Here is a 26,277-nt window from a genome sequence, read left to right as displayed (position 1 = left end):
CGGGGCCCCAGCTCAGCGAAGCTGTCCGAGGGAGCTGTAGGGGCCAGCGCTGGAGGATTTTCTTCACTGGGGCTCCCGGCCAGCTGTCTGTCCCCCCTTCTTTCCCCACCTCCTCCCCCTCATACCTTTCGGGATCCCCGACTCAACCCCAAGGTCTCAGGATATTGTTAGAACTCACCCTTGGGTGAGTCTGAAAGGACGCCCCCCTCCACCCAGCAAGACCAGCTCCCTCCCAGGAGAGGCTGCCCCCGGAGTCTCAGGACGGTTCCCAAACCTGCCAGAAATGGGCTGGAAGCCAAAACTGACCTTCGGGACGGCTCAAGTGTTGCCTGACTGACAGCCCCAGATCCTGGTCCAGGTTTCTTCCTCAGGAGAAGCCGAGGTCAGGCAAAAACTTGCCAAGTCCCTGCCCCTCTCTGGAGCTGCAGACACCAGCCTCACACTCATCACGGCGGGGGGGAGGGAGGGAAGGAGGAAGTCTGGCAGGAGCTCTTACTGCAACAGGGCCCCAGCTCTATAAAAACCCTGGTAGCACAGACCTTACACAAGCTGCCTCTGTGTGTGTGCAGAGGCTGGCCAGGAGTCTCCCAGCCCCACCTGTCAGATGACACCCCCTCCCTCTTTGCCCTGTCCCCTCTATTCTCCTGAAATCTTGACCTCCACCTTGGCCAGCCTGGACCATGCCTCCCAGCCTCACCGGCTACTACTGCTTTGTCTCACAGAAGAACTTGGAGGACTACCTGCGGGCTCTAAGTAATGGCCTCACCCCTCCCGAACCCTTTCACTCTCATTCTCCCCTCTCCCTTCCTGCCTCCAGTCCCATTGAGGAGGGGGGATGCGAGGGTCCGACATCGTGGAAAGGCTGGGGGTCGGGGGGCTGGGCTCCTTTTCTAGCCAGGGGCATTGCTAGGAAGGAGTAAATCCACAGTCCCAGACGCGAGGAAGGGCACTCCCTGCCCTTCCTCAGGCACTTCTTCCTCCTCCTCTGGAGACGGATGCTCCTGCCCGGCCTGGGGACTACCTCCAGTACCCCCAGCCAGCTCTCTGGGATGCCTCCCCCAGCCTCCCCCACCATAACAGCACCTGTGCCATCAGGGTCCCCAGGGACTGACCTGGAGCTGTCCCAGAGCTGCGACCATGATCGTGGACAGGCCAGGATGGGGGAGACCTTGCAGGTCCAGCAGGAGGTGAAAGGGTAGTGGGTGAGCAGACTTGATGGGAAAATCAAAGGGTTATGTGAAGGACTCTGACATACCCAACCTGGGTTTGCAAGGAGGGCAGAAAGTAAGAAACAAAGATGGTAGCCCAGGCCTCTGAGGCCAGGGGCGTGAGCAGTGGCCTGACCTGACCAGCGGCCAGACCAGCACCCATCAGGCCCTCCTCATCCTCCCCGAGATCTCAGCCAACAGGACGGCTCTGGGTCAGCTCTGCAGGCACCTGGGCTCCATGCTGAACACCCACCCTCACCAGAGGCCATTTAGGTTCCAGGGGCCTGAGGTGGAGCTGAGCTGTCACACTCACCCTTCCAGCAGCAACAGGGGGCCTCTGTCTTCTCGAGCACTTGCCAGCCCACCGTCTGTCTGTGGGTTAGCCTCCTGCCTCCCCCGACCCAATCAGGCCCGAGTCTCACTGCCCTCTGCCCTCACTCTTGTTCTGGCCACCAGGAGAGGGTGCAACCCTTAGGAGCCTCTGCTCTGTCCCCCGTGGGCAGTGCCCAAGCAGAGGGTTGCCGGCATAGCTAGGCCACTGGGTTCACGCATAAACCACTTGCCTCAGAGGCTCTAGATGAGCCTAAAATGGCATCCAAAATCGGGAGGGAATAACACACAGTGGGCAGGTGAGCCGGCTCTGTGTCAAACAGCTACCTCTCATTCACCGTGTGGACATATACAAGCCACTAACCCTCGGTAAATGAGCCACGTTTGCTGGTCACCCAAGGCAATGCCCAGAGTACTCGCTTCCTGCTAGGAATTTTGTGAAGTTTCTACATAAAATCACTCAGCAGAGTACCTGGAATAGAGGAAGCACTAATGAACGTTAGCTGTCATCACTTTTATTATCCCTACCTCTTCGCCTGATTGAAATTCTCTTAACTGGACACAAAGCCTTGTTTTCTACAGTTAAGGATAAGGCCTCACGAGGCTCCAGCCATCCCTCCATTCGTGCCCCAGTTTGGGCCTCCCCAGCTCTCCCTGCCCTGCAGATGAGCCAGGAGGCCGAAGGGCTGCTTCACCACCACCTGCCCAGTTTTCCTTCCACGTGAATATGTGTATCCCTCATGAGTCTGTCTTGCACATCTCTTCTACGTCCTGCATTGTCCATGTGGCCTTTCATCCAAGTTCTAGACTGTTGCTGAGAGCCGGCCCTTCTCCCTTTCCTCCCTGCATGGAACAGGAGCTGTTGTAGTGCATTGGTTGTCCCAGGCACGCAGGCAAGACAGAGCTAAAAGCACTGCTATCAAAGCCACTGTCGCTGCCTCGCTGTGTGATCTTGGGCAAATTATTTCACTTCTGTGCCTTTGTCTCTTCACAGGACTGGTCTGTTTGGCCTCAATGCTCTATAACTGATCTACTATCCTGCCTTCGACACCCACCCCTCCCCTTGGCTTCCTCTCTCCTTCCCAACTGTTTGCAGAAAAACCTTGCTCACGGTCCTTGACCCAGATGTAAGGAAACTGTTGTCATTCTTAAAGGGGGAGGTACCCAGTGGAGAGAGAACCCCAGCTCGGGAAGGGGCAGCTAGGTCACAAAGCACTTCCTCTCCTCAGTGTGGCTCCCCTGTCCTCTGCTGCCACTCACCTCCCCTCCTTTCTTTGTGAGCAGCACAGATGGGGCAAGGGGACACTGTTCAAATAAGGGTTTGTTAAAGTCTTGGAGGAAACAAAGGGAGCTAGAAGAGAGTATTATAGAGGTCGATCAGCTGAGGTCCAAGTGCAGCCTCACCCGTAAACTCCTTACCGTGGTAGGAAGGAATGGTGCAGGCCACCGCAGAACTGCCTCACCATTAGCAAGCCAGGCACATACACAGGATGTTTAAAGGGTCCTTTACTAAAAGACTTTATTTCAGGCATGAGAGTCCACACAAAGCCCCTGGGGTGTGGGAGCTTTGGAACTGGGATCTCCAGCCTCTGAACTTGTCCCTCTGGACAATCTGCTGGTGGGGGACCACAGTCCTAGATTCTCGGGACTCATGCTATGGCTACCCTCCCAAGATTGGAAAGGGCATCCCACCTGGGGCTTCTCCTTCCTGCCCATCCCTCTCCTTTTCAACAGCTTCTTGGTCCTTTTTAACCCTTTGCTGTCCTCCTAAATCCCCACCTTCTCTTGTGTTTGGTCCCGTGTAGGTCATACTTTGATCTGTGCAGTCTTGCTACTTGACAGGGTGGGTGAAGGAGTATTTCAGATGTTAGGGAGGAGGAGGAGAGGATCAGAGCCTGGCTTCAGATTACTGCATCTGAAATACAACCATACCTGGCAAAAATAACGTCCTGCTAGCTGATCTTCTGCATTTATTGTACTAACATAATCTATCTACTACTTCTGTCATAGCCAGCCTTCAAGACAGCCCCCAAGGATCCTTACTTCCTGGAATTCCCATCCTTGTGTCGTCTCTTCCCACATTGTATCAGGGTTGGTCTGTGTGACCAATAGAATATGGCAGCGGGGATGATACATTACCTCCAAGACTAGATTATAAAAGACATTTGAGATTTTCAGTACGACATTGTGCCTGTAGTTAACACTTGTACACTTAAAATTTTGTTAAGAGGGTAGATCTCATGTCAAGGGCTCTTACCACAATAAAAAATTTTTTTTAATTTTAAGACATTTTGGCCTCCACTTTACTCTTTCTATCTTAGGTCACTCTGGGGAAAGCCAGCTACCATGTCATGGGGACATTCAAGTGTCTTAGGAAGAGGGCCATGCAGCAAGGAACTGAGGCTCCCAGCCCTCAGCCGTGTGAGGGGACCATCTTGGAAGCAGGACCACCAGCCCCATCAAACCTTCAGGTAACTGCAGTCCTGGCCAAGACCTTGACCGTGAGAGACCCTGAGCCAAAACCACACATCTAAGCTGCTTCTGGATTCCTGACCCTCAGAAACTATGTGAAATAATACATGTTTGTTGTTTTAAACTGCTAAGCATACAGGTGATCTACTATACAACAGATAACACATATTCTCAAATATGAGTTTCACCATAAATGACCCTCATCCTATCACCATAGCCTCAATAACTGGCAAGTGACTTAGGGTGATAAAAACCTGTCCATCCACAAAAAGATATGGCTCTACACCCAGTGTCATAGGCCCTTCCATCCTAGCTCTAAGCTCAGACACCTTCTGAGCACCCAGCACCGGGGCCCACATCTCAGCGTCGGCCCCTCTAGAAGTCTAAAGAGAATGGAGTTCAGAGACAGACAGGTGTCGCCTGTCCCTCATCTTTGAGGCCCACCTGCTGGACTACTGTCTGAGAACCCACCTCTTCCCAAGGTAATTGTTAAAAGTAACAACCAGCATCTTCGGGTGATACCCCACCCCTTTCACCAGTGTGTGACCTTACTCTGTGGCTTCAATAGGACAAGTGCAGCAGAGTCCGACTCAATAAGCCTCATGTCGTTAGAGACAGTGTACATCCAGAGGCAGGGAGGATATCTTAGCTAGAGTCAGATCCTTGCTGGTGGGAAGCTGATTGACAAATTCTGCAGAGGACAGAGCAGCAGGGCCCTGAAGACCAGCAGCAATGAGGGGAAGGTGGTGTCCTGATGTACAAGGCAGGGGAGAGCCACACCCAGATGTGGCTTTACCTCGCAGAGTAAAGAATCTCTGGGGTCCTCCCCTACTCTCCAGGGCCAGCACAGTAATACCGGAGCCAGAGGTTTCTTTGCTGAAAAGAAGGGGGTGAGATGGAGAAACACTGGTGGAAGAAGACTTGGTGTAGATGCCAGAAGGTGTAGCCAAATCTGATGACTGGAAAGAGGAGGCCACCAAAGAAGTGTTTTAATGACTCTCTGTTCCGCTGTGCTCTCCCCAACAGAGACTATGGGCATCCCCCCATCCTGCCACACTGTAACTTCTGCTGTCACCCAAGAGAAGCAGACTGCTCACCAGGCCAGATCCACTACCACTGCCAGGAGCCCTATCACCAAATGAAGACCAGAGGGGGTAGTAGCCAGGCCCCCAGGTGAGGACCAGCCAAGCTATCTCAAGGACACCATCCATTCATAAGGCAGCTCTCTCCGAAAACAAGCAAGGTACCCAGCAGTGAGCGGCAGGGTCACATGACAATGGCCAGGACTCTCACTGGGGAACAGTAAAAGGGGCAGGGCTATGGTGGGAGTGAACTTCACTCCCTCCCCCCACTGGCTCAGGAGAACAGGAAGGAGGCTCAGGCACCCTCTCCTGGACCACATGGCTCCACGGCCAACCCCAGCTCCTGGACGCACCTGTCTACCACGGGCTCTCTTCCTCCCCGGGCACCTGCCTTGGAAACTCCAGTACCTGCCTGGTGCACACTCTCCCTCTCTGCCCCATAGCGTGAGCTCATGCACAGATACAGGTGGGTACCTCCGTGTGCCCCAATAACGAATGAGGAATGTGCCCTGACAGTCAAGGAGCTTGGGCTTCATCCTGAGGATGAGAGGACAAAGTCATTGAAGGGCTTTAAGCTGGGGAGGGGCATGATTGGCGGATACTGTAGACAGAGAGCTGACAGAGTAGGGAAGGTGGACAAGAGAGGCAAAGCTAGTGGCTGACCCGCCTTTGGGGTTGACTCAACCCCTCCCAACTCTCCTTAACCTATGGAAGACAACCAGAGATGACTTGGGAATAGGGGAGTGAGCAGGACAGACCTAACTCCAGCGGAGTCACTCTTACCCTTAAATCCCTGGTCTGCCCACATCTCTACTGGCCATTAAGGACAGAAGCCCAGCTGACTCAGGCCTCCTCTGCCCCCTCTGCTCTCCACCTGGCTCCCTTATCTCTCCTTACCTGGTCCAGACGGGAAACTGCTCTGCCCCCTCAGCCCAGGGTCTTCTGAGGTTGTTTGGATTCCAGGAGAGAGCAAACTCCTCTCTAAATGCTGGGGTCTAATGAAGGCTGCCGAAAAACCTCCCTGATCTGGAAAACCCAGCACCGCCCCTCCCCCACACCTCCGCACACACACCCCTCCCCCGCCATCCCTGCCCGGTTGGGTCCTTCCCCATGCGGGACAGCAGGTGGCAGCACCAAGGGGAATTTCAGGGGCTTCCCTGGTGGCGTAGTGGTTCAGAGTCTGCTTGCCAATTCAGGGGACACGGGTTCGAGCCCTGTTCTGGGAAGATCCCATATGCTGCGGAGCAACTGGGCCCGTGAGCCACAATTACTGAGCCTGCGCGTCTGGAGCCTGTGCTCTGCAACAAGAGAGGCCGCGATAGTGAGAGGCCCGTGCACCGCGATGAAGAGTGGCCCCCGCTTGCCACAACTAGAACAAAGCCCTCGCACAGAAGCGAAGACCCAACACAGCCATAAATAAATAAAGTAAATTAAAAAAACAAAAAAACAAGGGGAATTTCAAAAATAAAAGCAAAAATAAAAATCCAAACTCTGAAAATGAGTCTGTGTACTAGGTGCGCTCACGGCCATGTTCTCCCCCTGCTTTGTCTCCCTTTCCCCATCACAGCTTTGAAGACTGTCCCCCTCCCCGCCTCTGCCCTTTGCCCTCTTCAGTTAATGAGAAACACAACTCAGTGAACCCAGAAGCAAGCTCAGAAGGTGTAAGTGAGAATTGGAGATGAGGGGCAGAGTAAAGACAGAGGGATACAGATTTGTCTTGAGACATGAGCTCCCAGGGTTGAAAGGATCGGTGTGTGGCCTGAGCTCGTATCCAAGGACCAAGAGTTCTTCTCCATTAATCACATGGATTAAAGATGCCCCCAGTGGGCTTCCCTGGTGGCGCAGTGGTTGAGGGTCTGCCTGCCAGTGCAGGGGACACGGGTTCGAGCCCTGGTCTGGGAAGATCCCACATGCCGCGGAGCAACTGGGCCTGTGAGCCACAACTACTGAGCTTGCGCGTCTGGAGCCTGTGCTCCGCTACAAGAGAGGCCGCAATAGTGAGAGGCCCGCACACCGCGATGAAGAGTGGGCCCCACTTGCCACAACTAGAGAAAGCCCTCGCACAGAAACGAAGACCCAACACAGCCATAAATAAATAAATAAACAAATACTTAAAAAAAAAAAGTAAAAAGTCTATTAATTAAAAAAAAAAAAAAAAAAAAGATGCCCCCAGAGCCAAGGTCTAGCACCATCATCGGGATCCATGGCCTCATCCTTCTAATCTCGTCTGGCTTAGAAAGGGCTGTCTGGTCACAATGATCATTTTAAATACATTTATTTTGCAATTATCAAAAGGATTTAATAACATTACAAAAATTTCACTAAGCAGAGAAACATTTTTTAAACCATCCATAGTGATATACTCTAATAGACAATTATCTTAGACTTGTCCTGTGTTTTCTATTTTTGTGGACGTAGTGTACTTAGAATTTTGCTTCCATTATTTTCTTTATTCAGTCCTCTTACCTATCTTGGGGGCCTGCACACAGATCAGATGTGCTTTTGTTCTTTAGGGGCTCACATTTGGCTAAGGGAAGGGGGACAAAATAGATGATTGAAAGGCTAGAAATTACCAACTGACCCAGTTTGCCTGGGACTGAACCAGTTTTAAGATTGAAAGCTCCATGTCCCAGACAAACCAGGATGATTTCTAATAGGTCACCCTACTAGAAGCAAGTCCCCCAAATTAAACCGGGTTAGAGTTCAGAATTCCATTTTCACGCATATAGTGGCCTTTTAGCTCTACCTCTTTGCCTTTCTTTTCTTATTATGTTAATTTATTTTTAGTGGTTGCTCTAGGCAACTGTTCTCAAACTTTATACCCTTAGAAAGTATTGAGATCACTTATTCTTTCTTCTGCGTTATTCATTCTGCTATTCAGTGCCTTTAGCTCAGCTTTCGTCTCTGCAAATGAATTTTCTAATTTTTCTTGACTCCTCCTTATAGTTTCTTGATCCTTTTTACAATAATCTGCTCTTCTGTCCATAGCCTTTCTTAACGCCTCAGAGAGTGGCACAACATTGTAAATCAACTATACGTCAATAAAATAAATTTTTTGAAAGTATTGTGGACCCCACAGAGCTTTTGTGTATGTAGGTTATATCTATTCATATTCACTGTATTAGAAATTAAAACCGAGAAGAATTTAAAACACCAGGATACACAGCACACGTCCCGTTAGTTGTCTGGGGTGATGTCGTCACAGCTCATGTAGCCTCTGGTAACCAAGCCCACGGTGCCCTCATGAGAGGAAGAGAGAGAAAAAAGATGTCAAGGACACCCCCCGGGGCTTCCCAGACCACAGGCAGAAAACCACGGCTCTAGAGAGAACAGCATCTTGCAATTGGAGTTAATACTGTATGAAGAAACCAGCCCCCAGGGTTTATGCTATAGTTTTCCTGTATGTCACATCCACATATGTTATCAACCTCACGATACAACGTTATGTCTTGCTTTTAACAGGTATATGTATTTTAAAGACATTAAAAAGAAAAATATGCCTTATATTTACCTGCAAATGTACCATTTCCCTTGATCCATTCTCCAGCTCTGCTCATTCACCTGGATTCCTGCCCCTCAGCCTAAGAACTGAAGCATTTTTCCCAGAGCAGGTCTGCTCACGATAAAGTCTTGAAGTTTTCTTTTACCTGAAAATGCTTTCACTTCATCTCCAGTCTTGAAGAATATTTCCACCGGAAAAGTAATTCTGAGTTGACAACTTTGTTTTTTCTCTCCGTGTTCTAAAGATGTAGTGCCACTGCCTCCTGGTCTATATGGTTTTTGATGGGAAAGCAGTGACATTGAGAGTGTTGTTCTCTGTTTGCGGTGTGTCCTTTATCTCTGGCCTCTTTCAAGATTTCCTTTTTATCTTTGATTTTTAGCAGTTTGACTCTGATGTGCCTGGATGTGCTTTTCTGTTTACTTTCAGTTCTGCTTGGAGTGTATGGAGTTTCTTGAACCTAAAGCTATATGCCTTTCACACAAGCTGGAAAGTTCCAGCCATTATTTCTTTGAACGTTTTTTCTGCCTCACTCTCTCTCTTCTCTCCTTCTGGGACAAGCAAATTGGGGCACAGCACTATTCCACTATATCGGCTTTCTCACTCCAGAACGTTGCAAATCTCTTCCACAGCCCTCTTCCTGCTCTGAGGCTTCCTCCTTACCCTTCCTTCCAGCCACCCTGGCAGGGAAGAGGCAGGAGGGTCCTTTTTGGGGAGGTTCCCCAGCCTCTTTCTCACACCAAGTTCTTAGTGGCTGGTGGACAGACCTCAGAGCCTTGGGAAAAACTCATCCTCCTCCATGAGTATGTTGAGATGACATTTTTTTCGTGCTGAAGAAGAAGGGAGTCTCTGATTTCAGTGGAGAGAAGGGGGTGAATTTCAGTGGCGATTCTAGGGGAGTATCTCTGTGTAGCACATGGGAGCTTGGTGACTGAGGCACTGAGCACAGAGCTGCTGGAAAGTGTTCCAGGTAACCAGGGCTCGGACTGGGTCACGGCCACAGAGGCTGGGAGAGCGAGTGGGGCTAATGAGGAGGAAGGTCTCTTGCAGCACAGCCGCCATATTGAAGTAGCTACCAAGCACCATTCGCTAAGGTGACCGTATTACATTGTCCAAAGGGGAAACTATTAATAATTACACTGGAACAACCGGTGTAAACTAGGACTGTTCCAACCAAACTGAGACATATGCTCTCCCAAAAGATGATCCTAAAGAATGTTCTGGAAGATTGGGTAAAGTTAGTCCACCAAAGCTACAAAGAGGGGAGAGTCTACACCCTGGTAGGTGAGGCACTAACAATCTTGCTAGACCTATCAGAGTCCCTCAGGGAGATGAGACAGTGATGGAGAGGAGGAGCCCTCCTGCCGCTAGGAATTTCTTCAAATAAAGTGAATCAGGGTGGGTAAAAATAAATGCCCTCCTGCCTCTAGGAATTTCTTCAAATAAAGTGAATCAGGGTGGGTAAAAATAAATGCAGAAGTCACCAGTATTGTGAGCGCGGATAGCGGTTAGATAGGTATAGGATGGAATAGCTATAGTGAAGCTATAGTCAGAGAGACAAAGAACACAACACGTGGCCCCCTGAGCCTTATGATCCCCTCCTCTCAGGGCCGACTCCTGGGGGCTCACGCCATGGCCCCTCTTGCTCATTGGCAGGCCCTGGCTTTTTACCTGCGGGTGTCAGTAGGAGGCTTCCCCTTCTGGGGCTCCATTTGCCTAGTCCTTCTGCTGCAATTGCCCCGACCTAGACTTGTAAGGCCATGAGGCCTCCCTCCCATGGGCCAAGCCATCCTTACGTCAGCCACCTTACGTGTTCTGACACCCAGTGAGAAGGCAGGACCTCAGACACGACTGTATCTCCAGATTTCCAACTCAAGGCAAGGTGGAGCAGCGAAGACCAGGAACTGCGGAGGAGTCCACAGAGGTGAATTCCACTCACCGTCACGGGACTGCTTCTCCCTCCACCACCTCATTTCGATGGGGTCGGGCCCTGGTGCCCCTCCCACGGCCATCGCTCCTCTCCCCAGAGCACCCAGCCTGGAAAGGAAGGGCAGAGACAGAGAAAACCATGGGCTAGGGGACAACTGATAGAGAACCAGGACCATAAAGAAATGGAAATTGAGTCTCTAAAATGCAGAACTTTAAAAAAAAAATGGGCAGCTGGCATGGCTCCCACAGCTTGTCCTTCGAGTTAAGCCTGGGTGTCGGTGGGTGGGAGGTCTTCCCGGTCTCAGAGACATCAAGCCTCAGTTGGAGTAAAACTGTCTCCAGTATTTCAGCTAGCCCTGAGCCAGACAGCAAGTGGTATCTACTCCAGAGAGTTCTGAAAGGCCGTGCTGATGACCACTATGCTTCCAGGGTCTTTCTGCTCGTCCTGCTTCTTGGATTCGTCCCCAGCCGCAGCTCCATTGCCTTGCTTGGGCCAAGCCCTCACCCTTGCCTTGAGGTGAAGGGACCTGTCTCCCAAGTGAAGATGAAAAACATAATGTGTTCCATATCCATTTAACTTTCTCTTTTCTTTACATTTTAAGCTTCTTAGGCCTGCCTTTTTTTTCCCCTCTAAATACTCTGTAATGAAATGCTGGTACTTGGTTTTAAAAAGCAAGACCCAATTGTAAAGCAATTATACTCCAATAAAGATGTTAAAAAAAAAGGAAAAAAAATAATAAAATAAAATTAAGGAGGAGTTCCACAAAAAAATAAAATAAAATAAAAATTAAAAAAATAAATAAAAAACAAGACCCACAAATGCTCATGAAATAAATCTCAGGAAGACGAGAGTATAATCCCTCTTATCCTGGAGCTGCAGAAAATCAGACATGATTCTGCTTCACAGAGTCAATTCTGATAAAGTGGTGAATCAAGACCATTCAATCTCAATGGTGTGAAAATAAATAATCCCGTTCTCTGTTATGCTTCTGTCATCTTTACGAGTGTAACTTGTACAAAGGGATCTTTTAAGATATTCAGACATCAGAGATGATTGCTATAGGAGCACTGCAATATCATCTATAAACCTTAAAAGGCTGCAATTCGGGAATTCCCTGGCAGTGCAGTGGTTAAGACTCCATCCTTCCACTGCAGGGGGCACGAGTTCGATCCCTGGTCGGGGAACTAAGATCCTGCATGCAGTGAGGTGCTGTCACAAAAAAAAAAAAGTTGCAACTCTGGTTGGCCATTGATAACTTATTACTCTGAAAACAATATTTAAATTAACTGCTTCAATTTCCAAAAAGCTTCAATTTCCAAAAAGCATAAGTACTTGTGAAACTATTGTTTGTTTGTTAGACCAGAAGTATACCTTTGGGACTCTCTTCTCCTCCTTTCTAGCATAAAGGTAAAATCCCATTACTCTGCTTGATTTTTTTTTTAAAGAGTTTTCAACAGCTTAAGAGCCTGCAATTATTTGAATTAACAGGAGAAATCCCTGCCCTGTGCCTTACCAGGAGAGGCAGGAATCAGCCTCGTGGGAAGGGCTGGAAAAGGAAAGAAGGGGGACTTTCCTGGTGGCGCAGTGGATAAGAATCCGCCTGCCAACGCAGGGCACACGAGTTCGAGCCCTGGTTCAGGAAGATCCCACATGCCGCGGAGCAACTAAGCCCGTGCGCCACAACTACCGAGCCTGTGCTCTAGAGCCTGTGAGCCACAGCTAGTGAGCCCACACGCCACAACTACTGAAGCCCGCGCACCGCAACAAAGAGTAGCCCCCGCTCGCCGCAACTAGAGAAAGCCCGTGCGGAGCAACAAAGACCCAATGCAGCCAAAAATAAATTAATTAATTAAATAAATTTAAAAGAAAAAAAAAAATAAAGATAAGAAGGGGAAGCAGCAGAACCCTGAGTTCAGTTAACCTGAAGGGATTTGGAATTGGTCTGTGACCTATAGCACCACTTCCCTGGGGTAATCATAAGAGAGACAAATGTATATGTGGGGTCCTCACCTCCGTGGTGACCCTGTTACTAGGTGACAATAAAAACTCCCAAGCCTGACAGCAAGCTACCTCCTCAAGTCAGAGGCTCCCAGGAGGATGGAGCTACATGACGCTTAGCAGAGTGGAAGCTCCAAGAGATTAAGCTTGGACGGAGGAGGATGAGAACAAGAACACAGAGACCTGGAGAAAGGGAAGAAAGCGATGGAGGAGAGGGAAAAATAAAGGAAGAGTAACGAAAAGCAGGGAGCATCCCTGGGTACCTGAGCCGTGCATGGGGCCCCAGAGTAGAGGTCACTTCATGAAATGGGGTGCGGGCAGTTGCCTCCCAAGCTCCCCCTGGGACTAAGGGTGGAGGAAAGATGCTCTAGAAGGAGAGGAACCCGGAGGAATGGTGCTGGAGAAGGACCCTTGTCATTTGGGACGATCCAGAGTGAGCCTGGAAGGAGATGCCTGTTGCTATTACAGGACAATAAAATATTACAGACGTGAATCATGTTCAGCATCTTTTGTATCTTTAGATTGTTCTCACTTATTGGATAGCTGTGTTTTGTTGACTCGTGTAGGGTAGGGGAAGCATCCTACAGGAGAAGGGGAAGAGGGGAAAGTCAGGTCCCAAAAAGTGGCAGCAAAAAGTGCTTAGCAAAGTGATGGTGGGGCTGGAAGAAGGGGGGTTGGAGGGTTAGCGCAGGGGAGGAAGGGAGGAAGCTGGCTAAGAGGCTTTCTACCCAGGTATTCAAGATTCAGCTACATGCACGTCACCATCTCGTATCCAGGCAAGGCAGCATACCAGCCATCAGTGATGGAGAACCCAGCAGCCACAGTCCTGCCTTCGTAGAGCCTGCTAGCTGTCCTGGGGGATGGTTTGGAAGGGCCCCTAGGGGCTCCCAGAGAGACTCTTTTTTTTTCACTCTATACCTTAATTTATTCTTTTTTATTTTCATTGGAGTATAGTTGATTTGCAATGTTGTGTTAGTTTCTGCTGTACAGCAAACTGACTCTGTTATGCATATACATTTATCCACTCTTTTTTAGATTCTCTTCCCATATAGGCCATTACGAGGTATCGAGTAGAGTTCCCTGTGCTGTACAGTAGGTCCTTATTAGTTATCTATTTTATATATAGTAGTGTGTATGGGTCAATCCCAATCTTCCAATTTATCCCTCCCCCCCTTTACCCCCCCATAACCATAAGTTTATTTTCTACATCTGTAACTATTTCTGTTTTGTAGATAAGTTCATTTGTAGCTTTTTTTTAGATTCCACATATAAGCAATAGCATATGATATTGCTCTTTCTCTGTCTGACTTACTTCACTCAGTATGGCAATCTCTAGGTCCGTCCATGTTGCTGCAAATGGCCTTATTTCGTCCTTTTTTATGGCTGAGTAGTATTCCATTGTATATATGTACCACATCTTCTTTATCCACTCCTCTGTTAAAGGACTGAGAGCACTGGCGTGGGTGAGGAGACTTTCTCAGCAAATGGCAGCCTTTGTGGGTGGAGAATAGGGAGGGAAAGGGTACACAGGACTCTGCGATGAAGCCACCATGAGCTAAGACCCTGAGCCCCAGAGGTGCACAGAACTTCTAGACCAGGCTGGAGTCCACCACAGGACATGACCCTGTGACCTCCAGGGGTGCAGAGGCCACCCACACCTGCCTGCACCCCGTCCCCTCATCTCTCCGATCACAGTGGGTGTGGGGACTGTTGTGAGCCAGCTCTGTGGGCAGCAGGGCTCCCCAGTGGGCACTCCCCACCCCCTCGCTCACTGGTCAGAGGGAGTCTGCGTCCACGGGGAACAGTTTGCGGGTGACCTCTGAGAACAGGACTCCTAGCCTCCACAAGGGCTTCCTGGTCCCCTACCAAGCTGTGGGTGAGAGTCCCCCCTGGGGGTTCAGGGAGGGCATCCCCTGCCCACAGACACGGCCCCGGGTATCTGCCTAAAGAAGCTTCGGCCTGGGCCTGACCCCGGCCCTGCGCCAGCCTGACCCTGCTGGACCAGCAGTGTCCAGGGGTTGTGGGCAGGATTCAACGACTACCTAAGTGAGTGCCCCCAGCCATGCTTGGTGAGGAGGGAGGGGGAAGGAGGCGCTCCAGTTCAGGCTCACAAACTTCAGTTTCTACAAGAGGCGGGCCGGTCACAGAATGAGTGGAGAGGTCAGGGAGGGAGAGGTATGGCCCATTAAAGGGGACAGCCTAACTCACAAGGAGCCATCCTACCGTGTGTGATACACGCACATGGTAAAAATTAAATAGTTTTAAATAGTGCAAAAGAGTCAAGAGTCAGTGCCCTCCCACCCCTGGTCTCTCCTGAGGCCCAGCGTGGTTTTCGAGATGTTTTTCCTGAGTTGCGGTGGGTGAGCTGTTCCTGAATCAGACAGCAGGTGGCGCTCAAGCCAGATAATTAGAAAAAGGGAACTGCCGAGAGTTACTCAACGCATTTCCAGTAACTGCTCCCTCCTCCCCCGCAGGGCCTTCTCCAGCCCCACTTCCTGTTCCCTGGCCCCGGCCAGGTCCCCTCAGGGCTCAGATGTCGGGTTCCAGATGCCCGGACTCAGAGTGGGGGAACTGTCTCTGGGGAAGCCCCATTCCACTCGCTGCCCAGGCACCACGTGAGTGTGCCTGGAGGGGCTGGAGAGGCTGGGGAGGAGGAGGGTGGGGACGCGGGAGGGGGCCCAGGGGCGGATGTATACACACACGGCCTCCAGCAGCCCTCCCCGGGGTGCTCAGGCTCAACGCTCCAGACAGGACCCTGTCACCTTTAAATGGCCCTGGGGCTTCCCTGGCGGTCCAGCGGTTAACACTCGGTGCTCCCACCGCAGGGGTGCCGTTTGATCCCTGGTCAGGGAACTAAGACCCCACATGCCATGTGGCCAGAAAAATAAAATAAAAAAATAAATGGCCCTCACTTGTACTCCGGTCGCTCCCTCAGATCCCAGGTGAGGCTGGGATTGGCTGAAGCAGAAAGCAGCCCCTGCGGGGATGAGACTCTCCAGGGAGGTGGGCAATGGTGGAAAACTCACCTTCCTAGCGCGGGCTGACCAGGAGGCTGAAGGAACTGGGGTGAGGGGGGGCAATAAGGGAGTGGCCAGAGGTGCCCAGGCGCCAAGGGCTGAGGCCGCCGCTGCTGAGCCTTTGCCAGGCCTCTCAGCCCTCAGCACTGCCTGCCCCGTTCATGTCTCCGCAGGCTCCAGGCCACAGCCATGTGGTCCCATCTGCCCCCGCCCACTCCCAGGTGGTGGCTGCTCCTCTGGGGAGTCCTCCAGGCTTGCCCCACGCACGGCTGCGTGCTCTTGGCCCAGCCGCTGCCCCAGAAGCTGGCGTCCCCCGGGTACCCGGAGCCGTATGTCAAAGGCCAAGAGAGCTCCACGGACATCGAGGCTCCAGAGGGCTTTGCCGTGAGGCTCGTCTTCCAGGACTTCGACCTGGAGCCGTCCCCAGACTGTGTTCGGGACTCCGTCACAGTGAGCTGGGGGGCGGGGGGGGGGGGTTGTTCCTGGAGGGACTCTGCGGAGGGAGCCCAGGGGCAGCAGGAGGTGGCCGGCCCCGAAGCGCGAGGCTTACCTGGGAGGCCAGGTGTACCCAGCGCACAGCCTCCCACCGGAGGCCCGGTGCCGACCTGTGCCCCCTGCCGTCTGGGCCCCATAGACGAGGACAGGGCAGCAGGTCTGGCCCTGCCTTTAGAAGTCTCACAATGGGACACACAAATACTGCAAATTCCTAGAGTCAAAAGCAAGAACTCACACATCAGTCTTTAAAAATCCATCGTCAAGTATGTTGAGTGCCTGCTCTGTCAGGCTAGAAAGGTGGATGTAAATATAATAAAAGATTAGGTGACTATGAGTTTCCCTTAGAGGCGCTATGGCAAACCTCACATATGACAAGGGCATTATTCAGAATAAGGACACTTTAAAAACAGTGCTTTACGTTATCTTTTTTTTAAAAATAAATTTATTTATTTATTTATTTTTGGTGGTGTTGGGTCTTCGTTTCTGTGCGCGGGCTTTCTCTAGTTGCAGCGAGCAGGGGCTACTGTTCGTTGCGGTGGGCGGGCATCTCACTGCGGTGGCTTCTCTTGTTGCGGAGCACGGGCTCTAGGCGCGCGGGCTTCAGTAGTTGTGGTGCACTGGCCTAGTTGCTCCGTGGCATGTGGGATCTTCCCGGACCAGGGCTCGAACCCATGTACCCTGCATTGACAGGCAGATTCTCAACCACTGTGCCACCAGGGAAGTCCCTACATTATCTTTTGGTTTAAATTTTATTTCTAACCAAATAATACATGTGCATAATTTTTTTAAAAAATCAGAGTACACCAAGGCTTATCATCTCCAGCCTCCTCCCCCTGCCCCCATTGCTGCTGCCCAGGGCAATCATTTATGATTCATGTAGCTGTTTCATCTGATATTTATGCTCAGAAGTATAAATAATTTCTCTATTAACTTCCAGCTGTAAAAGATGAGGACTAGCTTTATCTTTCTTAGACCTTCACCACCCACGTTTCCCCTCCCCCATCCTCTCAGTTTACCTCTATTATCGTTTTCAGTTAAAACTATATTCATTTTTTACATCATTATGACTTTGAAATATTCACATCTGTGCACATGGTGTACAATTTCCTTTCTCCAGCTTTTAGATTTCCCAGCAGTCAATAACTACATAGTGTTTTGGGGGTTTGGGGGTTTTTTGTTTTGATTTTAATTTGCTGAGTTCTCTCTGTAACAGATCTCCCCCAAACTCTCAGCCAGGAGAGTAAATTTCTTGACATCTTCAAGTACAAATCTCAGTCTCTCGGTCCTCCTGTGCGTTGGCGACATCCCACCCCATCCCACATGGGTGACGTCCCCATGACTTCTTTCTTCAGTCTGAGTTCTTTGCTTTCTAAGCCTTCACATGTCTGGGAGTTCCCTTTTCCCACGTTCTGGAGATTTCCTTTACTTGTCCTGTGTTGGAAGTGACTCTCATCTCCTTCTCTTTCTTGGTTTACTCTCTCCTTTTGGAGGAGCACATTCTCCTCCAGAAAGGGAATGAGGGAACACATTTTAGAGAAACTTGTATAGCCCTGAATGTCTTAGTTCTCCCCTCACACTTGGTGGATAGTTTATCTGGATTACATTCTAGGTTAGATGTCATTTTCTCTCAGAACTTTAATGACATTGTCTTCTAGCCCTAGTGTTGTTATGACTCTTGATCCTTAGTGTTTTCTCTCTAGAACTTTCAGCATATTTTCCTTATTACCAGCATTCTGAACTTTCATCAGGATGTGCCTTGATGCAGGTCAGGTCATTTTGTACTCATTGTACAGGGTTCTTTTAATCCAGAGACTCTCTTAATCAAGACCCTTCAATTTGAGAATGTTCTTGTATTAATTTTTAAATCATTTCCAGACATCTACTTTATTTTCTCCTTCTGGAACTCCTATAATTTCACTGTTGTTAGGTTCTGGACAGATTGTCCAGTTTTGTTATCCATTCTGTTCTGTTTTCCATCTCTTTGTCTTTTTGTTCCACTTTCTGGGAGATCTCCTCATTGTAAATACCAACTTTGTAATGATTTTTTTTTTCTGCTAACATTTTTTCATGTCTAAAGGTTCATTCTAATTTTCTAAACTTGCCTTTTTGTAGAATCTTGTTCTTGTTTCGTAGAGGCAGTATCTACTCTTTTCCCTCTGTTGGGATTATTTTAAAACATTTCTCTGCTCCCTATATTCTCTCTTCTTCACCAAGTTCCTTTGTACTGTTCTTTTGTTCTGGCCTCTGCTTTTCATGTTGGAGACTTTCCTGCAATGTGTGATAATCCTTGGCTGTCCATTCATACTTAAGAGTGACGTGCAGAACACTCTTGGATGCTCTGTGTGGATAGCTGAAATCTGTCAGACGACAGCTTTGAAAATCGGGTTATCCACGAGGTGACCCAGATTTACTGCTGGGGGCCTCCTGCACATCCACAGCAGAAGGGTGTTCTCTGGTGACAGCCGGTTTCCTCAGAGGAATCCTCCCGTCTCCTGCTTACCCCGGTTCTGACACCTCCCAGGGATCTGTGATCAGAACCTGCTGCTTTCTGTTGCCCCAACCCAAGACTCAGGTTACATGTGTCCATCTCCACTCCACCTTCCAAACATTGTGGGCCTCTCTCAGCGGCTATCACCTCCCCTCACCTTTTTGTCCTTGATCACATATCCATTTTTATCCCTCTGCTGTCATATCAGTGGGATTTGAGGTGGGAGAGGAGGTAAATGCATGTATTTATTTCTTCAGATTTAGCTGAAGTCGGGACTACACTTTATTCAACTCAGCCTATGTCTGTCGAGCACCTACAGTGCCCTGTTCTTCTTAGCCTTGAATAATTTTAACCGCAGCCTGACCCTTCCCTTGTCACTGACGGAGTTCGAGCTCAGGAATAGGATTGTTCCCTCCTTTCTGCTTCCAGAGTAAATCACACACACACACACACACACACACACACACGCACACGCACACGCACACACACACACACACATGTCGAATGCAGAATTCAACACACTGTAACCTAGTTCATCTTTTGCCCTTCAGTATCCTCAGCCAGACTCTGGTCTCCTCGGTAGCAGAACTGTGTCTTAATTCACATGGTGCTGTATCCCCAGCACCTAGCACAGCATCTCCCACACAGAACATAATAAACAGCTGTTTGTCAAAGGAATAAAGGAAAGAATGAATGAAACCCAAGCTTGTCATGCATGTAGGACACACAACACAGTGATTTCTGAATGAGCGGGTATTTGGTATCACTTTCCCCACTGCTCTTCTGCAGATACTGGAGAGCTGCCCTAGGACGCAGTGGTGTCCTGGCTGGAAGGGGCCTCAACAGACCATTTTATAGGAGAGGAAACTAAGATCTGGGGAGAATGAAGGAATGAAGATCCAGCAAGAACCCAGGATATGTGGATCAATATGAAAGTCAGCAATAAAATGAGTTGAGCAGGGAGCTGTATGCCCAGGAGAGAGATTAAACATGAAGCGGTGGCCAGGGGAACTCCTTCCAAGGTGCCCTTCCTTGGGTTGGGGAACCCATAGCAAGGCATTTGAGCAGGGTTTTGATTTAAGTTAGGCAACAATAGACAGTGTAACCACACCGTGTACATTTTGTGTCCTTAGATTCCATACCTTGCGGGGGCTTCATTTATAGTTTGTGGGCTAAGAGGAGAGACACTCCAAAAGAAGGACAACAGGGAAGGCCAGGAACCCCAGGGGCTCAGTCTGTGCAGAGGGTCTTCTCGCTTCTCAGATGTTGGCCATAGGAAGTTACTCAGAGAAGTGAAATGTGCTGGGGGTGGAGGAAGCCGGACGGGAGGGACTTATGTCTGCATATTCATTGATTCAAAGCTGTGATGCTGTAGGTACCATGTTGAGCATCAGGGACTCGGTGGGGGGCAAAATAGATGTAGTCCCTGCCTTCTTAGAACTTATAATCCAGTTATTATAAGTTTCTATTTCAATTCTTGAAATATTGTGGGCTGTATAAGTATGGCAGGCTAAAGAAATCTGCTAGGTATCTGGTCATGGATGGAAGAAACTTGGGAGCCAGTCATGGAACAGGAAGCAACTTGAGGAAGGCTCCATGGGGTGGTGCGGTGTCTGAGCCCCAGCAGTATGTAGACCTTGAAGGCGGGGCTGGGGTCCAGGCTGCGGCATGACCCTATGACCACCTGTAGTGCAGATTCACCCCACGCCTGCCTGCCCCCCCCTCCCCTTTCAGATCACAGCCAGTGGAATGAATCCCAGCCGCTTCTGTGGGCAGCAGGGCTCCCTGCTGGGCAGCCCCCCTGGTCAGAGGGAGTTTGTGTCCTCAGGGAACAGTTTGCGGCTGACCTTCCGTGCACCCGCCTCTGAGGACAGGACCCCGGGCCTCCACAAGGGCTTCCTGGCCCTCTACCAAGCCGTGGGTGAGTGAGCCCCTTGCGGTGCAGGGAAGGAAGCCCCTGCCCGTAGCCCTGGCCCCTGGTATCTTGAAGTGACAAGTGGAAGCTGAGGCTGGGGGCTCGGGGCACCTGGGCTCAGCCCCTTGCTGCCCGGCCCGCCCTGCTGGTGAGCAGCGCAGTCACAGGGGCACCCAGCTCAGCTCCAGCTCTTGTCTCCCTGCGTATCTACAGGCCCAGCACTTGCAGATCATCTCGTTTTTCAAGAGAAGCCAAAAATTCAGATTTTTAAGTGAAATTCTAGATTTTCAAATGGTAACCCCAGGTTTTTTGAAAGATAATACATGCCCACAGTAAAATTTTCAAAAAAATCATCTTCCTCTAATCTCTGGCCCTTAATCCCTGGCTATTCTGTCCAGAAACGACCCTGTTCTCTATTTCCTGGGTATCCTTCCAAAGACATTCCAGGCCACTCGAATATAAATATTGTGGGGGGTGTGTGTTGCTAATAGTCACAATGTTTTAAATTTGCCATTTTTCATTCAATGATATAATGATATGTCTTTTTTTTTTTTTTTTTTTTTTTGGCCGTGCTGTGCAGCTTCTGGGGTCTTAGTTCCCCGGTCAGGGATCAAACCCAGGCCCCGGTGGTGAAAGTGCTGAGTCCCAACCACTGGACTGACAGGGAACTGCTTCAGTGACGTATCTTAAAGATCATCCCATATATATGTGGTTAGCATTGCCTAATTCTTTTTAATGACCGTACAATATTCCTTTGATTGATGCATCATAATATATTTAATCAGTCCTCCACTGATAGGTATTTTTCCCCCACAAACAGTACTGCTCTGAATATCTTCGTGTATACATCTTTGAGCACATATATGAGGATAAATTCTTAGAAATAAAAAAGTGAAAAACATTTGCAATTTTAATTTTGATATTGCTAAATCTCCCTACAAAAGTTTTGCTAATTTACACTCCCACTAACCATATGTGAAAATGCCTGTTTTCCATACCCTACTTTCACAGTTACTTTCAAACTTTTATAGCATTAACAATCTGCAGTGAAAAATAATTCAAATAATAAAAAAAAAAAAAAAAAAAAGAAGACTGTGCTGGGAATTCCCTGATGGTCCAGTGGTTAGGACTCGGCTCATTCACTGCCGAGGGCCCGGGTTCAGTCCCTAGTTGGGGAACTAAGGTCCCAAAAAGCCATGTGGCCAAAAAAAAATTTTTTTTTTATTTAAAAAATAAAATTAAAGAAAGACTGTGCAGGTTAAACTAAATATGGCCACGGCCCAGAATCAGTCCCTGGGTTGCCAGTTTGCAGTTCTGTTCTCGGTCCTATTGACCTCTGTTTTCCTTTAGGTGTGAATCATAGTCAGCCCATCAGCCAGGCCAGTGGGGACCCTGAGGCCATCAACACACCTGGAGACAACTCCACTGAGATCCAGAGCCACTGCCAGCAGCCCTATTATCAGGCTGTGCCCGCAGGTAAGTCCCCACCTGCTGAGGGACCAGCTCCTACCTGCCTCACTCCCCCCAGGAGGTCTGAAGCCTCTTTCAGCCCCTCCTCCCAATTCTGAGCCTGTTCTGTGCCTCCCTCATTTCACTCCCAGGGACACTCACCTGCACCGCCCAGGTGCCCTGGAAGCAGACACAGGAAAGGGAGGAGGTGCCTCGCTGTGTGCCTGGTGAGTGGGGACCTGTGGCACCATGACGACGGCCACTTCCCAGACAAGCCTCAGCTGTTGCACAGGGCCTGTCTAAGGGCGCAGAATAGAAAGGGGGAGGTGAAGGCAGAAAGTGAGGAAGAAAAGGGGAACCAAGAAGGCCCAGAAAAGGAGAAGGAAGGAGCTCATCTCTTCTCCTTCGAGGATCAAGGGATAACTGGGAAACGAAAAGCCAAAAGGAATTTAATCAGAGGGACAGATGAGTTGAAATAAGAGAAAACCCTCTTTTGACGTGGTCTGCTTTAAGGATACACAGATAGGCTCTCTGTCCCCAAAATATTTCCCTGCCTTGATGCCACAGCGCCAGAAAGCCCAGCATTTTTTTTAAAAAAATTTTGTGAGATAAAATTCATATAGCATAAAAATCACTATTGCGAAGTGTACAATTCAGTAATTTTTAGTGTATTCACCATGTTGTGCAACCATTACTACTTATTCTAGAACATTTCCATCACCCCAAAAAGAAACTCCAATTCTCCCTTCTCCCATCTCCTGGCAACCACTAACTACTTTCTATCTCTATGGATTTGCCTATTCTGGACATTTTATGTCAATGGAATCATATAATAGCCTTTTGTGTCTGGCTTCTTTCATTTAGCGTAATGTTTTCAAGGTTCATCCACGTTGTAGCATGTATCAGTACTCCGTTCCCTTTTCTTTTCTTTTCTTTTCTTTTTTTGGCCGAGCTGTCCAGCATGTTGCATCTTAGTTCCCCAAGCAGGAATCAAACCTGCACCCCTTGCAGTGGAAGCAGGGAGTCTTAACCACTGGACCACCAGGGAAGTTGCAGTGCTCTATTCCTTTTCATGGCTGAATAGAATTCCCCTGTACAGATAGACCACCTTTTGTTTATCCATTCATAGATTGATAGACATTTGGGTTGTTTTCCCTTTTTGCCTTTTATGAATATTGCCACGGTGAGCATTCATGTACAAGTTTCTGTTTGAACACATGTCTTCAGGTCTCTTGGGTATAGACCTAGGAGTGGAATTGTTGGTTCACATCCTAATTCTGTGTTTAACTTTTTGAGGAACTGCCACACTGTTTTCCACAGTGACTGCACCATTTTACATTCCCACCAGCAATAGTTGGGGGTTCAGGTCCACCATTTTGGGGTTCTTTGGCTGGGGGGGTTTGGTTTTTTTAATATTTTGGCCCAGTCTAGTGGCTTGTGGGATTGTAGTTCCCCCATCAGGGAGGGAACTGGCACGCTCGGCAGTGAAAGCACAGAGTCCTAACCACTGGACCGCCAGGGAATTCCCTCAGGTCCACCATTTCTGAAACCCAGTTTTTTGAGTCAAACATGTCTTTCTAACCCAACCTGAGCACATTTCTCAGGTTTTACTCCCGAGCCACAGAAAGCTCTAGGGGCAGAGCCTGACATAGTGCTTTGGGAGGGGAAGATGTTAAAAATGGAGAAATGGGACTTCCCTGGTGGTGCAGTGGTTGGGAGTCCGCCTGCCGATGCAGGGGACACGGGTTTTGAGCCCTGGTCCAGGAGGATCCCACGTGCCACAAAGCAGCTAGGCCCATGTGCCACAACTACTGAACCTGCGCTCTAGAGCCCACAAGCCACAACTACTGAGCCCATGTGCCACAACTACTGAAGCCCACGCAAGAGGCCACCACAATGAGAAGCCTGCGCACCACAAGGGTAGCCTCGGCTCGCCACAACTAGAGAAAAGCCTGCGCGCAGCAACGAAGACCCAGTGCAGCCATAAATAAATAAGTAAATAAATAAATAAATAAATAAATATTTAAATGGAGAAATGACCCAGAAACAAAGACAGGACACACTGAAGACAAACTCTGCTTGCTGCATGATTTTGCTCAAGGAAGGTCCCACCAAGAGTCTAAAAAAGTGGCTTAGGACTTCCCTGGCGGTCCTGTGGTTAAGACTCCACATTTCCACTGTAGAGAGCACCGGTTCCACCCCTGGTCGGGGAACTAAGATCCCGCACGCCTCGCGGTGTGGCAAAAAAAAATGAGTAAATAAAAATTAAGATTAAAAAGTGGCTTTAAAATGGCTGAGGAGGCAGGAGAAAGAGCACTTCCCAGAAGTAGGTTTTCAGATGCAGCGGCTGGTTTTTCACTTTACCCCTCCTCTCTCCCAGTCTGCGGACGGCCGGTCATCCCCATCGCCCAGAACAGGGAGCCCGCTGGTGCCTCCAGAGCCGAGCTGGGCAACTTCCCCTGGCAGGCCTTGACCAGCATCTACGGCCGAGGCGGCGGGGCCCTGCTGGGCGACAGGTGGATCCTCACGGCCGCGCACACCATCTACCCCAAGGACGGCGTCTTCCTCGGGAAGAGCCGGCGCGCGCAGGTGTTCCTGGGCCACACGGACATCGACGAGCTGCTGGAGCTGGGCGGCCACCCGGTGCGCCGCGTGGTCGTGCACCCAGACTACCGCCCGGACCAGACCCACAACTTCCACGGGGACATCGCCCTCCTGGAGCTGCGGCACCGTGTCCCCCTGGGCCCCCACCTCCTCCCGGTCTGCCTGCCCGACCGCAAGGCCCTGTACCGCCCGGGCCTGGCGGGCTACGTCAGTGGCTTTGGCGTGGAGAACGGCTGGTTGACCACGGAGCTGAAATACTCCCGGCTGCCCGTGGCCCCGAGGGCGGCCTGCGAGGCCTGGCTCCGAGCGAAGCGGAGGACCGAGGTGTTCTCCGGCGGCATGTTCTGCGCCGGGGACAGCACGCAGCCGCAGAGGGTCTGCCAGGGGGACAGTGGTGGTGCCTACGTGGTGTGGGACGATCGTGCCCGTCGCTGGGTGGCCACGGGCATCGTATCCTGGGGCATTGGGTGTGGCGAAGGGTACGGCTTCTACACCAAAGTGCTCAACTACGTGGACTGGATCAGAGGAGTAATGGGCGGGAAGTATGACCCCGGGGTGCTGAGCAGGGGCGCCCACCGTGGAGCCCAGACGGGAGAGGGTTGGGTTGAGGACTGAGCCCTGGGCGTGGGGCGGTGAGGACAGAGATTCCTATTCAGGTCGCAGCTGCAGCAAACCACTGAGCCAGAGAAACCCTCCGCCTCCCTCAGCCCCCGTCTCCTCACCCTTCACCTTCCTGCGCGCTACACCCACGCGTCTCCTCGAGTTTCCGCTTTGAAATCCATCCCCTGGGGACACGGCGTCTTCTGCCCTCTCCCAAGAGACAGTCACCTCACCCTCCTGTTCAAGTGCAGCGTGGGAAAGTGGTCTCAGTTCATTTCATTTCTGAAACACTTCAGAGCCCCTGTGGTCGACCTTCAAATAGTCAAATAGTCTTGGCTTCACCTAGCACAACTCCTTGGCTGCAATTATAGTCACAGCTCTTTACGTTGTTTTGTATCTTCTTCTATCAGGCGCTTCCCGTGTGTTACTTCACTGACTCCTCACACCAGCTTTGCAAAGGATGAGTTATTATCCACGTTTTAGCAAGGAGGAAACTGAAGCTCAGGGAGATGAAGGGACTTTTCCGAACCCCACAGCTGATACAGGATGGCGAAGGCACGTCCTTTCCAGCACACCTCGACAGCTCTCAGGAGTCCTCAAGACCTACTGTATCGCCCACTCCCTGATCCCCACATCCTTTTAGATTCTCCCTGCTGGGAATTCCTGCCTCTGTGAAGCTGACAACAGCTGGCTCTCACTTTCCTGCTGGCCGCACTCCTGCAGACACCTCGGTGAGCCCAGCCCTGGGCTGGACGGTCCTGCAGGCACCCCCAGTGCTGCTGGACACCCCGGGCCATGTCCCCAACATCAAGCACACTGCTCCCCCTGAAAAGACCAACTCTTTAATTTTTAGAAAGGACTTGATGTCACTTACAGTAAAAGACACAAGTAAGATAACAATTGTTCAAATGGAAAACAAATAAAAAGACACAAATAAAAAACAATTGTTCAACTGGAAATAGAAGACAAATACATAAAACAGAAAAGAACAAATTTGCTAGACTTCAAGGTCAAGTTAGCTATATGGTTAAAGGTTATATTTATCTTTGAAAAAAATAGCAGGATTCAAAGTTATACATACATGTGGTTACTTCTATTTTTTAAACCTATACATAGTACAGAATACTCAAAATATTAATCTGAGAGTTTTTTAGTGGTATAATTTTGGCTGTGTTGTTTTCCCCTATGTT

General features: G+C 49.9%; 1 protein-coding gene and 1 long non-coding RNA gene across 3 annotated transcripts; one reads left to right on the top strand and one right to left on the bottom strand.

Annotated features, from left to right (window-relative positions):
- Positions 1–7,425: 7,425 nt before the first annotated feature.
- On the bottom strand, positions 7,426–15,644 carry LOC137775181 (uncharacterized). Its single transcript, XR_011075986.1, has 4 exons — positions 15,546–15,644; positions 13,832–14,011; positions 10,531–10,628; positions 7,426–8,332 (listed from the first exon to the last, which is right to left on the bottom strand). It is a non-coding gene; the product is annotated as an uncharacterized lncRNA (long non-coding RNA).
- On the top strand, positions 15,020–26,167 carry C1RL (complement C1r subcomponent like). Of its 2 annotated transcripts, XM_068560846.1 has the most exons (6): positions 15,020–15,134; positions 15,710–15,986; positions 20,254–20,440; positions 21,785–21,910; positions 22,036–22,110; positions 24,264–26,167. In XM_068560846.1, the coding sequence occupies exons 1-6, from the start codon at positions 15,067–15,069 to the stop codon at positions 25,100–25,102; spliced, it is 1,572 nt and encodes a 523-aa protein (XP_068416947.1). In that variant the 5' UTR covers positions 15,020–15,066; the 3' UTR covers positions 25,103–26,167. The 2 variants fall into 2 exon arrangements, with proteins under 2 accessions (XP_068416947.1, XP_068416948.1); XM_068560847.1 differs by lacking the exon at positions 22,036–22,110.
- The last annotated feature ends 110 nt before the right edge of the window (positions 26,168–26,277 follow it).

This window comes from Eschrichtius robustus, chromosome 13 (assembly GCF_028021215.1).
Source record: "Eschrichtius robustus isolate mEscRob2 chromosome 13, mEscRob2.pri, whole genome shotgun sequence".
NCBI classification, from domain to species: Eukaryota; Metazoa; Chordata; class Mammalia; order Artiodactyla; family Eschrichtiidae; genus Eschrichtius; species Eschrichtius robustus.
The sequence above is the reverse complement of the archived record's forward strand: the minus strand, read 5'-3'. Positions and strand labels throughout refer to the sequence as shown.

Coding starts and splice junctions, on each gene's coding strand:
- C1RL (XM_068560846.1), top strand. CDS start 15,067: ATGCCCGGACTCAGAGTGGGGGAACTGTCTCTGGGGAAGCCCCATTCC. Junction 20,441..21,784: donor GGCCCTCTACCAAGCCGTGG/GTGAGTGAGCCC, acceptor GTTTTCCTTTAG/GTGTGAATCATAGTCAGCCC. Junction 22,111..24,263: donor GGTGCCTCGCTGTGTGCCTG/GTGAGTGGGGAC, acceptor CCTCTCTCCCAG/TCTGCGGACGGCCGGTCATC.